The sequence below is a fragment of the Solanum tuberosum genome, unplaced genomic scaffold (genome assembly GCF_000226075.1).
Source record: "Solanum tuberosum cultivar DM 1-3 516 R44 unplaced genomic scaffold, SolTub_3.0 scf00012, whole genome shotgun sequence".
Lineage (NCBI taxonomy): Eukaryota > Viridiplantae > Streptophyta > Magnoliopsida > Solanales > Solanaceae > Solanum > Solanum tuberosum.
This window is the reverse complement of record NW_006238937.1, coordinates 3,016,754-3,030,989: the sequence shown is the minus strand read 5'-3', so window position 1 is coordinate 3,030,989 and position 14,236 is coordinate 3,016,754. Positions and strand designations below refer to the sequence as shown.

Genomic DNA, 14,236 nt, shown 5'->3' with positions numbered 1-14,236 from the left:
GGGATGGCGTAAAAATGTTTTGTTTAAAAAATATATATATTTAACCAAAAAAAAAAATTTGTGGGGGGAGAGGGTAGGGGTCATAGGTGTTGGGTGAGGTAAAAAAAATCTTAAAATTTGAATGTTTTTAAAAAATAAATTTTTATATTTTTTTTGTTTGGGGGAGGGGGCTGGTTTAGGGGTAGGGGTAAACAAATATTTGAAATTTCAAAAATAATAAAATTTCAAAAAATTATTATTTTTTTGGATGGGAAGGGATAGGTACGGGATAGGGTAAGAAAAAAATATATTGAAGGATGAAATAGAGTTTTGGAAAATGTTTTCCTTGATTTTTGAAGGGAAGTCATTTTCTTAAATTTGAGTAAAATGAATTAATTTGAAAAACATTTTCCAAAATATTTAATCAAACCAAAATGAATGTTTTCCTTCATACTAAACACACCTTAAATTATAACAAAATTTAATCACATTTTAAAATAAACAATTTGTATCATTATATTAAGTTACCACACGTCTTATATGTTATACTCCCTCTCCCTAATTACTTGTCCATTTTTAAATTGACACACCTATTAAGAAAATAACAATTGACATCGTGATTTTATCATTTTATCTCTATTAATTATGAAGTGGATGAATTAAAAACTTAAGGTTTTCAAGAAGTTCTACCTTTTTCAAAGTAATTAATTGAGGGTATAATAGATTAAAAAAATTGTCCTTTCTTGATTTGTCAAAATGGACAAGTAATTAAGGACAACTAAAAAGGAAAAAGTGGACAAGTAATTAAGCTTAGAGGCAGTATATATTTGCACCTTTTTTCGTAGTGTTATGTACACGTGCCAGTACTGTGAGAAATAAAACAAGGAAGGAGGAATTTAGAGAAATTTAGTACCCGTTTGGCCCAAAGAAACATGGGAAAACTTAGGAAAAAATTTGGGAGTGGTGTTTGGTCATATAACTTGGCAAATATATTTGTCAAGTATCTCAAGTTCTCAAATAGTAGAAACAATTAGTATTTGGGCCAAGTTCTAATATTTGGGAATTTAAAATTTTAAAAATTATCCTAAACTTTTATATTTTATAAAAAATACTCATCATTTATTAATTTCAACTAATATTGTTAGTACCTCCTCCAGAAAAATTTGAGTTATAATTTGAGTGATAAGATTGTGAAAAAAGAACAATTTGTATTTAATGGGTTATGATTATAATTAAATCAGTGACAAATTTGAATATGCGATTAATGTATTGGCTTGCCGATATTGTTATTTTGTTGTTGTTGATTGTTATCAATTATGAGGTTATTTCTGAATAGAGGATATTCATTATAAATGATAATATAAATTTATGGGTATTTTAAATAATTTTTAGAATTTATCGGTATAAATCATATTTTTAAAATATTCAAATATTTTTGGAAAAAATTGAGGCCAAATACATGGTGAAACTTCACCCAAATATAATTTGTCAAGAATATTTGAGAAATTGAGGCCAAACGCTAGCTTAATTTACTTATTTCCTTGGGGGTCACTAGATTTACAAGGATAAAGAATAATAATTTCAAAAACAGATTTTTTTATAAAATAAAAATAAAAATTGACGGTGGGTGGCTTGGGTGGGGGTTGGCCGGGGGAGGAGGGATCGGGGATAGGGATGGGGGTGGCGTAAAAACTGAAAAAAAATTAAATTTGAAATATTTTCAAAAATAACTTTTTTTAAAAAAAAAAATTGACCGGGGGATAGGGGGGTACGGTTGGGGTGACGTAAAAACTGAAAAAAAAATTAAATTTGAAATATTTTTCAAAAAAAAATTAAAAAAAATTGACAGAGGAGGGTGACCTAGGTGGGGGAGTGGGGGCAGGGATTGCATAAAAAATGTTTTTTTTTTTAAAAAAAATTGAAATATTTAACCTTTTTTTTTGTGGGAGAGAGGGTAGGGGTCGTAGGTGTTAGGTGAGGTAAAAAAAAATCTTAAAATTTGAATGTTTTTAAAAAATATTTTCTTATTATTATTTTTGTTTGGTGGAGGGGGACTGGCTTAGGGGTAGGGGTAAAAAAATATTTGAAATTTAAAAAATAATAAAATTTCAAAAAATTATTATGTTTTTTTATGGGAAGGGTCAGGTACGGGATAGGGTAAGAAAAAATGATATTTAAGGATGAAATAGAATTTTGAAAAATATTTTTCTTAATTTTTGAAGGAAAGTCATTTTCCTCAAATTAGAGGAAAATAAATTGATTTGAAAAAACATTTTCCAAAAAATTTAAATCAACCAAACAAGAGAAAATTAAAAAACGTTTAAAAAAAATATTTTTCTGCATCTCAAATTAATTGTCATGTTTCATTTTATAAGAATTAATTTAATTAATTTTAAAATTAAATTAGATCAGTTCAACTTAATATTTTGTAGGTATATTCATAATTTATGCCAAAAGTACTATAAAGTGAAACATTGTCATGTCAAAAATTAAAAATTATATTTTCAAATGTAGATAAAAGAGATCAACCAGGAGATTCAAACATAAAAAGAAAGGAGAGGCTAAATAATCTGTTGACGTCAATTTTAATTATCGTAATAGATACATAATGTATTACTCTCTCTATTTCAATTTATGTGACATATTTCATTTTTCAAGAATCAAACAATTTAAATTTGATCGAAATTTTGCTCATAAAATATTCAATTTTTTAAAAATGAAATTTATATATTTGTAAACTACGTAAAAAGTACAATAATTGATAATTCAAAATATTAAAAAATATATATGAAAAATTTATGGTAAAAAAAATAGATTTGTTTGATCTCGAAATTCGAAATGTGTCACATAAATTGGGACAGTTTCGAGAGTCAAACAGTTTAAATTTGATCGAAAATTTGCTAATAGAATCTTCAATTTCTTAAAAAATGAAAAATTTAAAATAATTGATAATTTAAAATATTTAAAAGATATATGAAAAATTTACGATCAAAAATAAATTTATTTGAATCTCGAAATCCAAAATGTTCACATAAATTGGGACAAAGAGAGTACTATAACATAAAAAAAGTTTTACTTTCTCCTGTGACATAGTAAATATTTTTCCTTTGTTAACTATTTTTATCTTTTCACTTGTAAACATTTTACAAAATCCATGGACCAACTAAATTTCAAAAAGGGTGGATATAATTTTTCAACCAAGACATGTATATCACTAAAGAAGTGAACATGCAGCTCAAAAAATATCCAAAGAAAGAAACAGAATTAAATGTATGGTTAATTTGAGGAATATTTTAGAGAATGGCTAATCAAATCAAGATGAATATCCAAAACAAGTGAGAAAATCATCAATGAGAGAAGAACCAAAAATACTCTCATATATTTTTGACATATATCTTCTATCAATCCTCTTTAACATATATCTTCTATCAAAACATTATCAAGCCACGTACCTAAATACTCCATTCGTCCCAATTTATGTGACACATTTTGAATTTCGAGATTCAAACAAGTTTATCTTTAACCGTTAATTTTTCATATATATTTTAAGTATTTTGAATTGTCAATTATTGTGATTTATAATACTTTTTTATAAATAGTTTACAAATATATAAATTACATTAAAAAAATTGAAAATTTCATGCGCAAATTTTCAGTCAAACTTAAACTGTTTGACTCTTGAAAAACGAAACATGACATATAAATTGAGACAAAAAAAATACATTAATTGCCCAAATAAAAACTCACTCGAACCAAGGAAGGGATCTAAAAGATGAAGGGGGAAGCCATGGAATTTGCAATAGAGAAGACAGGAAGATGCCATGGAATTTGCAGTAGAGAAGACAGGAAGATGCCATGGAAGATGCAAGAGAGAGGGAAAAACAAAAATAGCATTGAAGAATGTCAAATAAAGGAGATGGTAAAGTTACGTCAACACGTGTCCCAAATAGTAAAATGAAAGGATCGCAATTTCTACTTCTAATGACACGTAAATTTACAAGCATGAATTCGAGAGAGCTAAATTGTCATAATCAGGCGAATCTACGGCCGTTTCAGGGTATTTAATTCTTCATCGAAAAATTACATTATATGTACATCAAATCTAATTTTATATTAATGTATTTAGCATTTTGGATACCCTCAAAAAGAATAATGAATAGTAGCTCAAGTAATTAAAAAAATGAGGTACTTTGATGTAGATAGAGTAGTAGCTGATGTACTTTGAATGTAGATGGAGTAGTAGCTTAGTGGCAATATTGGAAAAAATTTATGGTGGTAAAGGCACAAGTATAACATGGTGTGTGAGGGATTACTTTTTAATAAAAAATGTGTAGTTCTACTTTTTTATTTATATTATTATTTTTCTCTCCAACCTTTACTTATTTTTATGAATAAAAAATTGTGTGAGTCCTATTCTTCTTATTTTATATTGATATTCTTTCTCTTACATTTTACTCCACAGACGTTCTATTCTTCATTTTTTTTCTTTCTCTTTTAAAAAATAAAAATAAATCTTCTTTACTCTAAATTTTTAGATCAGCTTTGACTAATGAATTTTATCTACTCATTCTTTTTATGTCATTCATATATTTATCTTTTTCATTTGATAATTAGCAGGTATATTATTTTTTATTTTTTAAATTATATAAAAAAATATGGAAGAAAATGAGAATAAATTTTTTACCTACGAACTAAAAGTTTAGGTAGACAATCAACTATACTATTAATATTCCCATTTGGTATGTGTATTTAAGTCTGATTGATCAATTTTTTGACTTATTAAATTGAACTATTTTATCCATTTGTATATTAATAAACCACACCAAATATTTTTTTAATAGATTTTTTGATCTTCTCAATTGTTTTGAGTTTGATTTGAATCATATTATAAGTGTATTTGATTTTTTATGACTTATGGTGTAAATACCCACACTATTTTATACAATTATTTAATTCTCTCTCTATATATATATATTTGTTCCCATCCGGTGTCTGATACCCACATTGGAGCCCGACTAAATTCGAATTCGCGTCGAAAAATCTCACATTGGGGGTAAAGCTCTCCCTAACAAATGCGACTCCGTACTCAAGGAGACTCAAACCTGAGACCTCTTAGTTAAGGATGAAGGAGTACTTACCACTCCACCAAAACCCTTGTTGGTAAAAAATTATATATATACAAAAATATCAATTTGTAATACGCAAAAAAAGGAAAAATATATTATATGATAAATATTTGTATATACAAAATAGTTTTTTCCTTTTTTAATAAATTGAATTAGATATAATTTTATGGAAGTGTGACATTTACATCAATATTTGTAAAAAATAAATTAATTTTAGTGTAATACGCAATTAAACTTTTTTAAAATTTGAGAAAATAAAAAAACTTAATTTTATTGATTCGGTTGGTTTGATAAGTGAAAAAATTAATCAATCCAACGTATATATATGTACCAAATGAGGAATTTTCATAGCTTAGTTAATTGACTACCTAGGCGTCATCTCGTAGGTTAAAATTTCAGTTTTCATTTCATAATTTTCTCCTAGATTTTTCCTTTTCATATTCTTGATTTTGTTTAAAAAATATAAAATAAAATATACAAGCCAATTATCAAATGAAGAAAGATATATAATATAAGAAGAATTGAGTAAATTAAATTCATGATTGAAAAACAGTGATCTGAAATCAACAAAGAATTAGAAAGGAAAAAAAAAAGGTTAAAGGGAAGAAATTGAGAAAAAGAAGTGTGAGAAGCAAAGTAGGAGAGAGAAAGGCCCTCACTATCATTCAAACATGATAATTTTTTATTCATAAAAATTAAGTAAAGGTAGGAGAGAGAAATAACAATGCAAATAAAAAAGTAGCACCCACACATTTTTTATTGAAAAATAATCCCTCACACACTATGTCATACTTGTGCCTCTACCACCATAAAATTTTTCGCAATATTGCACAAAAAAATATTTTCCACTTAGGTTCAGTTCCCCAGAATAAAATTTGCAAGAAAGTAGTGAGTGGTATGCCATAAGGACCTAGAAAGATTATCTATGTAGTGTTGGACAAAATGATAATTACACCCAGAATAATGTCCAAACTAAATAGCAATAGGAAGAGAGTAACAACGACACCAAATATTATAATGGGGTAAATATGATACCCAAATAAGTAATGCAATAATATTGATGAAAAACTTGATAGTGTCAAAAGACTACTACTCAATACTCTTTTATTTCTTACAACTCACAATAATATTAATTTCACACTACTTTCTCACAAATTAAGAAATAATTTGTGGATTACTCTCTCTACTCTCTATTGCTTCTCTATTTTAGTGTGTCTTCAAGTGTTCAATTACTACTCTATTTATAGAGTTTTTGAACCTCTCGATTACATCATTAATGACATAAATGTGGTAGCCAATTTTCAGAAAATTTGGCTACCAAACTCTACCAAAATTCTACCAAACTTTGACTACCTACTTCCACAAATGTGGCTGGCCAACTTTCACATTTGTGGCTTGCCAACTTTCACATTTGTGGAAACTAAGTTCAACAAATGTGGCTGCCAAACTAGTTGCTGCCAAGATTTTATTCCCACAAATCTCTCCTTTAATTTTTATTTTTCTTCTTTACTCCAAGGCTTGATCTCAATCTCTGAAAATCATCAAACTTGAGAGGCTTTGTAATGATTTCCGCAACTTGATCATGAGATTTCACATACTTGAGCTCTACCTCTTTCTTGGAAATGCATTCTCGGATAAAGTGATACCTTGTGTCTATGTGCTTGATCCGATCATGATACACTGGATTTTTTGCAAGTGCTTGCACCAACGGATTGTCTCCATGCGGGCAACAGGCGCATAGACTTCCTCATAGTCGATGTCATGCCTTTGTTTGTAGCCTTTAGCCACAAGTCTTTCCTTATACCTCTCTACCTCTCCATGGGCATTTTTCTTCGTCTTGTATACCCATTTGACTCCAATTACTCGATGGTCCTTGGGAAGAGTCGTTAACTCCCAAGTGTTGTTCTTCTCTATTGACTGGATCTCCTCCTCCATGACTTGTCTCCACCTTTTGTCAATAACAGCTTCATCAAAATTCATTGGTTCACTATCAGCAAAGAGACACCACAAAAAATCAAAATTTATAATTTCTTCTGTGTCATCTTAGAGTTCTTGGATGCTCCTCATCCTATGTGGTCTTTCACTTGAACTCTCTTGAGTAGACGGAGATGCAACATTTGCTGGTGAAGGAGGCGGGGTTGCCTCCTGTGCAAGTGTCATGGTCTCCTGTTCTTCTTCATCTCTAAAGTATGAAAGAAAATCATATGTTCTTTCTTTCGGAGTCTCCCAATTCCATGATACTTCTTCATCAAATTCAACATTACGACTCACCCCCACCTTGTTATTACTTAGATTGTACAATTTGTAGCATTTTGAACTCGCGTCATAGCCAATAAACACATACTTGACACTCTGATCGTCAAGTTTAGCTCTCCCTTGATGTGGAACATGAGCATATGCTATGCTCCCAAAGATTCTCAAGTGCTTGACATTTGGCTTTCTTCCGCTCCATGCTTCTTGAGGCGTTTGATCCCGTACATTTTTTGTTGGAGACCTGTTGCTCAAATAAACTGCACAAGAAACAGCCTCAGCCCAAAATTCTTTTGGTAGATGTTTAGCTTTCAACATACATATAGTCATATTAAGAACTGTTCTGTTCTTTCTTTCTGCAGCTCCATTTTGTTGGGGGAGAGTAAGGTATCGTTAGAGGGCGACAAATTCCATGAGATTGACAAAAGTCATTAAATTCTTTTTATGTGAATTCGCCTCCTCTATCGGACCTTAATGCTTTTATTTAATAGACACTTTCTTTTTCTACAAGTGCTTTGAAATTGTTAAAGGAAACAAAAACTTCAGATTTTTGCTTCAAGAAGTATACCCAAGTCTTTCTACTGAAATCATCAATAAAGAGCAATAAGTATTTTCTTTTACCAAAAGAAGGTGGATCGATTGGACCACACACATCGGTGTGTACAAGTTGAAGTGGCTTACTTGTTCTTGATGTAGTCTTCTTTGGAAAACTCCTCCTTGCATGTTTTCCAAGAAGACAAGCTTCACACAATTGATTTGGATGGTTGATTGACGGTATCCCATTAACCATGTTCTTGTCTTCCATTGATTTGAGCGCTTCAAAGTTCAAGTGCCCAAATCTCATCTGCCAACACCATGAGTCATCTTGCACATTAGCCTTCAAACACTTTGCATCGATGGTTTTAAGATTCAAAGGGAGCAACCTATTCTTTGCCATGTGCACTTTAGCAATTAAGTTGTTACTTGAATCTCTAAGCCAAAGATGCATATTTTTCGTATGAATATCATATCCTTTTTTCAAGAAGTTGACCCAAACTCAAAATATTACTTTTCAATTTTGTCACATAATAAACATTGTTAATCAATTTATGGCCACCGTCTTTACATGATATCAAAATCGTACCTATCCCTTCAATTTGGATTTATGAGGTATCTCCAAAAGACACGTTACCTTTCACCGTCTTCTTTATCTCCACAAACTTATCTTTGTGGCCACACATATGATTGCTTGCTCCATTGTCAAGATACCATGAACTATAATCATTTGTATCTTCTTCTTTGAGTGTTAATAACAACGTTGACTTATCTTCGTGTTTGTTGTTGTCAACACGATTAACCATCTCTTCAACATTACTACGATATTCCTAAGAGTAATGTCCAATTTTATGACAGTTATAACACTCAATTTTAGATTTGTCATACATCATTTCATTTGTACCTTGATAGGCTCCACGTCCTTTACCTCCTCGTTGACCACGACCACGACCTCTAAATGACTGGTGACTTTTATCTTCATTGTTGAATTTGTTGGTGTAACTTCTTCCTCTTCCAAGGCCTCCACGGCCTCGCCATTGTCCATTTCCTTTGTAAATTTTCTCAACTTCAAATCCTTTGAAGGATGCTTGGGTTTTAAGAAGTTGCTCTAGTGGCTCTTCTTTTCTCCTTTTCATTTTCTCTTCGTGGGCTAGTAAAGAACCTTCCAATTGTTCTACCGTAATAGAGTCTAAGTTTTTAGACTCCTCAATAACACGCACCACATAATCAAATTTAGGTGTTAAAGAACGAAGAATTTTTTCTGCCACACACACATCATCTACTTCCTCCCCGTATCTTCTTAGTTGATTTACAACAACCATCAATCTTGAACAGAAATCCGAAATGGATTCAGATTCTCTCATTTTCAAAACTTCAAAGTCAGCCCTTAGAGTTTGAAGTTTTATATTCTTTACTATATCAACTACTTGAAGAGAATTTTGTAAAATCTCCCAAGCTTCTTTTGAGGTGGGGGCATCAGCGACCTTCTCAAACATACCATCATCCAAACATTGATGGATAAGAGTGAGGGCCTGTTGATCTTTCTTTCTTGTCTTTAACAAGACCTTCTTTTCATTTGAGGGCAAAGTTTCCTCATTAACGGGCTTTGTATACCCTTTGTCTACAATGTCCCAAACATCTTGTGAGCCAAAAATGGCTTTCATTCGTAGACACCATTTTTCATAATTTTCTCTTGTGAGACAGGGGTACTGAAAGGACAACAAACTATTATTTGTCATGGCTCTGATACCACGTTGTTGGACAAAATGATAATCACACCCAGAATAATGTCCAAATTAAATAGCAACATGAAGAGAGTAACAACGACACCAAATATTATATTGGGGTAAATATCATACCCGAATAAGTAATGAAATAATATTGATGAAAAACTTAGTAGTATCAAAAGACTACTACTCAACACTCTTTTATTTCTTACAACTCACAATAATATTAATTCCACACTACTTTCACACAAACTAAGAAATAGTTTGTGGATTACTCCCTCTACTCTCTATTGATTCTCTATTTTGGTGTGTCTTCAAGTGTTCAATTACTACTCTATTTATAGAGTTTTTGAACCTCTTAATTACATCATTATTGACATAAATCCGGTAGTCAATGTGTGATATTATCTTCAACAAATTTTCCTTTCTCCTTCTTTTCTTCTTCATTCTTTTTCATCTTCATATAAAATCGAGGTGCGGTTGGATGGTTAGCCTCAACAAATTGTTGGACAATCGTTTCCACATCGGGCGTTCCAAATAAAATTGGTTGACGGCCGATTGAGAAAATAATTACAGCTATTTGGATTCCACATAAAATGAAAAGCTCATTTGCTTTCTTAAATAGAGATTTTTGTTTCTGAGAGATTTTAACACCTTCAACACGTTTTTCTTTTGCAAGTGCTAAATCGACATTGGAATTCTTTGATTCCATGTCTACAACAAAAGAAAATGAAAAGATACAATAATTTGTTGCTCAATGTATACAAGAAACTCGAACCAGAATGAGTACATGCTCAACACAAATCTTCAAATTTATAGAAAATTTCTTTCGTTATTTGACTTCTAAATTCTAGAATTTATTTCCTGACGGATTCAAGATATACAATTTATGAAAGCCTCCCTTATAGTTTGATGACATAAAATTACCTCCTCTCTACTTTTTTCGAATGAAAAATTATCAAAAATATTGAAGTCTTGAAAAAGTATACAAATTGCTCAAATTTATCATCACAAATATAAATCATCAAACATACTCACTACATATTTTATTAATTTTTAAATTTATTTATGCCTTTTAAATCTAATAAAAATAATAGAAAAAGAAACAAGGAAAAAAAATACTTTCAATGAAAACTATTCTAATAAAGGAGTTCTTGTATGAAATAAGAGGAAAAACATACTAAACTAAAAGGCAATATCATCATATAGAATTGAATTACAAAATAATTATAAAGTTCTTGTTTTCTATATAAATGATTGTCAATTACTTTGATTTTTTTAGTCAATTTTAGTGTTCTTTATTTTAAAAAGAAATTTTAATTAATTAAGGGATTTGTTTCTCCCTTTTCCATCAATCATCTTTTAAAGAGGTATCATTGCAATAAAACTTTCATAAGAGGGATACCAACATAATTTTAAAGCTAGATTGGAGGTGAGTGCAATTATGCATAACTTGTATATATTGCCTTAATCTTCATTTTCAAAGTAGATATACAATAGATTATCTAAATCTTCATCTATTGATTAGCTTGCCAATTTTTAAAATCAATAAAATAAATAGGAACAAAAATATTCTAGTGACATGCTTATTCAATTAGGAATTACATTTTTCTCATGAACAAAAAATTGAGGTCGTGATTACATAAATCCTAATACCACAGATTGGCAAGGTAATTATTCACTTACCAATCATTTAACAAACATTATAAAATATAAATGAAATTAGAAGTGAAAATAAGTCTTACACAGTACTTATCACTAAATTCAATTAGAATGTGGAAAACAACTATAACACCAAAGACTTATTAATATGAGTACAGCCTTCTTAGATATAGAGAAGTGATCCTAAAATTACTATACTATACGGAAAAACTAAAAGCCAAAAATATAACAGATAGAGATTTTTGGGTGATGTTGTAACACTCATAGTCATTTTGTGAATTTAATCTCTTTTACAGTGCTTGACCCTCCCAGGAACTTAGGTTATCTATTAATGAATTTTTTTTATATGAATTACTTGTCCTTTTTGCAAATCAAAATCTATGATCTATATGTCACCTACCTCAACACCTATGCAGATAAGTCAATCCTTCCAAAAATAAACAGAAACATAAATTAAATGCGAAAATAATTAAATAACAATAGAAATAATCCTCAAAAGCCCGAATCTTTCATAATAAAGCAAAAATATTAAAATATAACTATCCCAAGAATCAGTGTTACTCTTACAAGATCTTTCCAAAACAAAACAAAATACCATGTATAGTAAATTCAATTGTCTAACAAGTAGAAAGATATACTTGAAATATAGACGAAGATCGACCAAGTCTTCAAACACAAGGAGCTCCCTATAACTCTGAATAAATGTCGGCCTTTGCCAGATTAGGATATCTGTGGATAGCTAATGCCAGGATCTGCATCAGAAATTATGCAGCAAAAGTAGTATAAGTACAACCAGACATACTCAGTAGGTATAAATAAACCAACCGAGCAAAATTAATAACCATAAAATACAAAGAATAATATAAAACATGCACTATGAAAATGTCCTAGTAATTCAGTATATGACAACCTATTCGCAACACCTCGAAAGTCCTTTAGTGCATATCAGGGAAAGGTGCAGTAGAAAAGATCAAAAGACTGCAGATTTTTGTGGTTTGCAAGTGTGTGTTACAGGTTGTATAAGTTTTTATCGCTCATGGAAAGGATTCGTAATTGATACTTAGGATTTCAGAATTTTGGTTCTGTGACTACGAGGAGTCTATACATGTCGTGGTTGAATCTACGGGTTGTGGAGAGGCTCGTAGAAACAAGCCATAAAACTTCAATAATTCAGAACTTCGGGATGTTAAGTACAAGCAACCAGTATGACTCGTACAAGGAACTATGAATCGTAGTTAGTCTCATGAATTCAGACTTCAGGTTTGGGAATTTTCAGTATATTGACTTTTATGAGAGGTTACTATAACTTGTACTAATGCCTACAAGTCGTGGAAATGGTTAGAAGTTCATTCTTCTAAGACTTGTGTCACGACCCAAGACTACACCATGGACGTGACCGGCAGTCGAGAACCATTGTTGGTCCCCAAGCGAATCCACATCCTGGCTGACTACAATCGGAAGACTAACTTAAGCATACAAAAGCTTAAAAACTAAATAAAAATTCATAAAACTGAAATACAAAACTTTAACTCAAATGAAAAACTCTGAATATAAAAATAATATTCAACTCGCCATAAAATAGGCAACTTAAGTCTTTAAACATTAACAAAATAAATGATACAAACTTCTCCACTATACCGACTATCTATGAAGCATCTAACTATTAAAGAGGCTGACTACAAGCGGAAGACTAACTTAAGCATGCAAAGGCTTAAAAAATGAATAAAATTCAATAAACCTAACTTTTCAAAACTTTAACTCAAATGAACAACTTAGAATAAAAATAATATTTTAAACTCGCCATAAAATAGGCAACTTAAGTCTTTAAACATTAACAAAATAAATGATACAAACTTCTCCACTATACCGACTATCTATGAAGCATCTAACTATTAAAGATGGAAGTCGGGACAAGACCCACGACATCCTGACTAAACTGAAAAGTAAATGAAATCCTCCGAAAACAATGAGGCTCAACATAGCTAACTCGAACTTCCGGATGTATCAACGAAGCTCCTATTGATGACCCTGAATACCTGTGTATGCATCATGAGAAGATGTAGGCCAAATGGCTCAGTACGTAGAATGTACGAGCATGTAAGAGGAATTCTAAAGCATAAACATAAGCTTGAACTTTGATAAAAGGAAACATACTTACCTCTTCTCAACTCACTCAACTCAAAGAAACATAGCTCAACTCAATGATAAGATATTCAATTCATAGGTATCCTCAAGGATACTCAAAACTACTCAAACTTACTCAACTCAGAAGTACTCAAGTATAAGATACTTAACTCGAAATACTCAAGGATAATGCAACAGTAAAATATGCAATATATATGAAAAGCTGTAAAAATGTAGATAGAAACTCAATGTATTAAAAAATACAATAATACTCAGTATGTATATAAAAATACAATATAACTTTGTGGGAGATTCTCTAACCGACAACCACCACTATGAGCCTAAGTGGTGAGACACCGTTTTACCTCATGCTGCCAAGGACCGTCCTATACCTTGCCGGGGGTATAGAACCTAACTCACTAAGTGGATCCACTAGTCTATGCTAAAAGCATCTTAATGAGTCATCTAAAAAGTATGATCCTTTACTACCCATGATGGTTACATGGTTTATGGAGACTTGAGTTATCTGAACTCGCATCCCCATGTCGGTGCTCAATACTACTCCCAAAATATACTTAGCTCATATGTTTGTAAAAACAAAACTCTTTCTTTGGTTTGAGATAATTACTCAAAATTTAGCTTAAAAGCCCTCTTGGAAATCATAGTTTCCTCTTTACTGAAAAACTAGCTCAGAGGCTCTTTTGAAAATCTCAGTTTCCTCTCTTGTTTAAATGTGAAAACATTTACTCTTTCGGAAGACATAGTCCCGATATACTCTTTTGAAGAAACGCACTTCAAACTTTACTCTTTACTCAACTCAAAACTCAAGTCTTA

The 14,236-nt window shown here is 30.9% G+C and overlaps 1 protein-coding gene across 1 annotated transcript; it reads right to left on the bottom strand.

Moving 5' to 3' along the window:
• Positions 1–8,719: 8,719 nt before the first annotated feature.
• Positions 8,720–10,328, bottom strand: LOC107062612 (uncharacterized). The gene is made up of 2 exons (XM_015313464.1): positions 10,191–10,328; positions 8,720–9,598 (listed from the first exon to the last, which is right to left on the bottom strand). Exons 1-2 carry the CDS (start codon positions 10,326–10,328, stop codon positions 8,720–8,722), a joined length of 1,017 nt encoding a protein of 338 aa, XP_015168950.1.
• Between the last annotated feature and the right edge of the window lie 3,908 nt (positions 10,329–14,236).

Excerpts from the sequence above, each read along its gene's own strand:
- LOC107062612 (XM_015313464.1), bottom strand. The coding sequence starts at position 10,328 with ATGGAATCAAAGAATTCCAATGTCGATTTAGCACTTGCAAAAGAAAAA. Across the intron at positions 9,599-10,190 it reads TATGTGGAATCCAAATAGCT|TACCCCTGTCTCACAAGAGA; the intron begins GTAATTATTTTC and ends TTGTCCTTTCAG.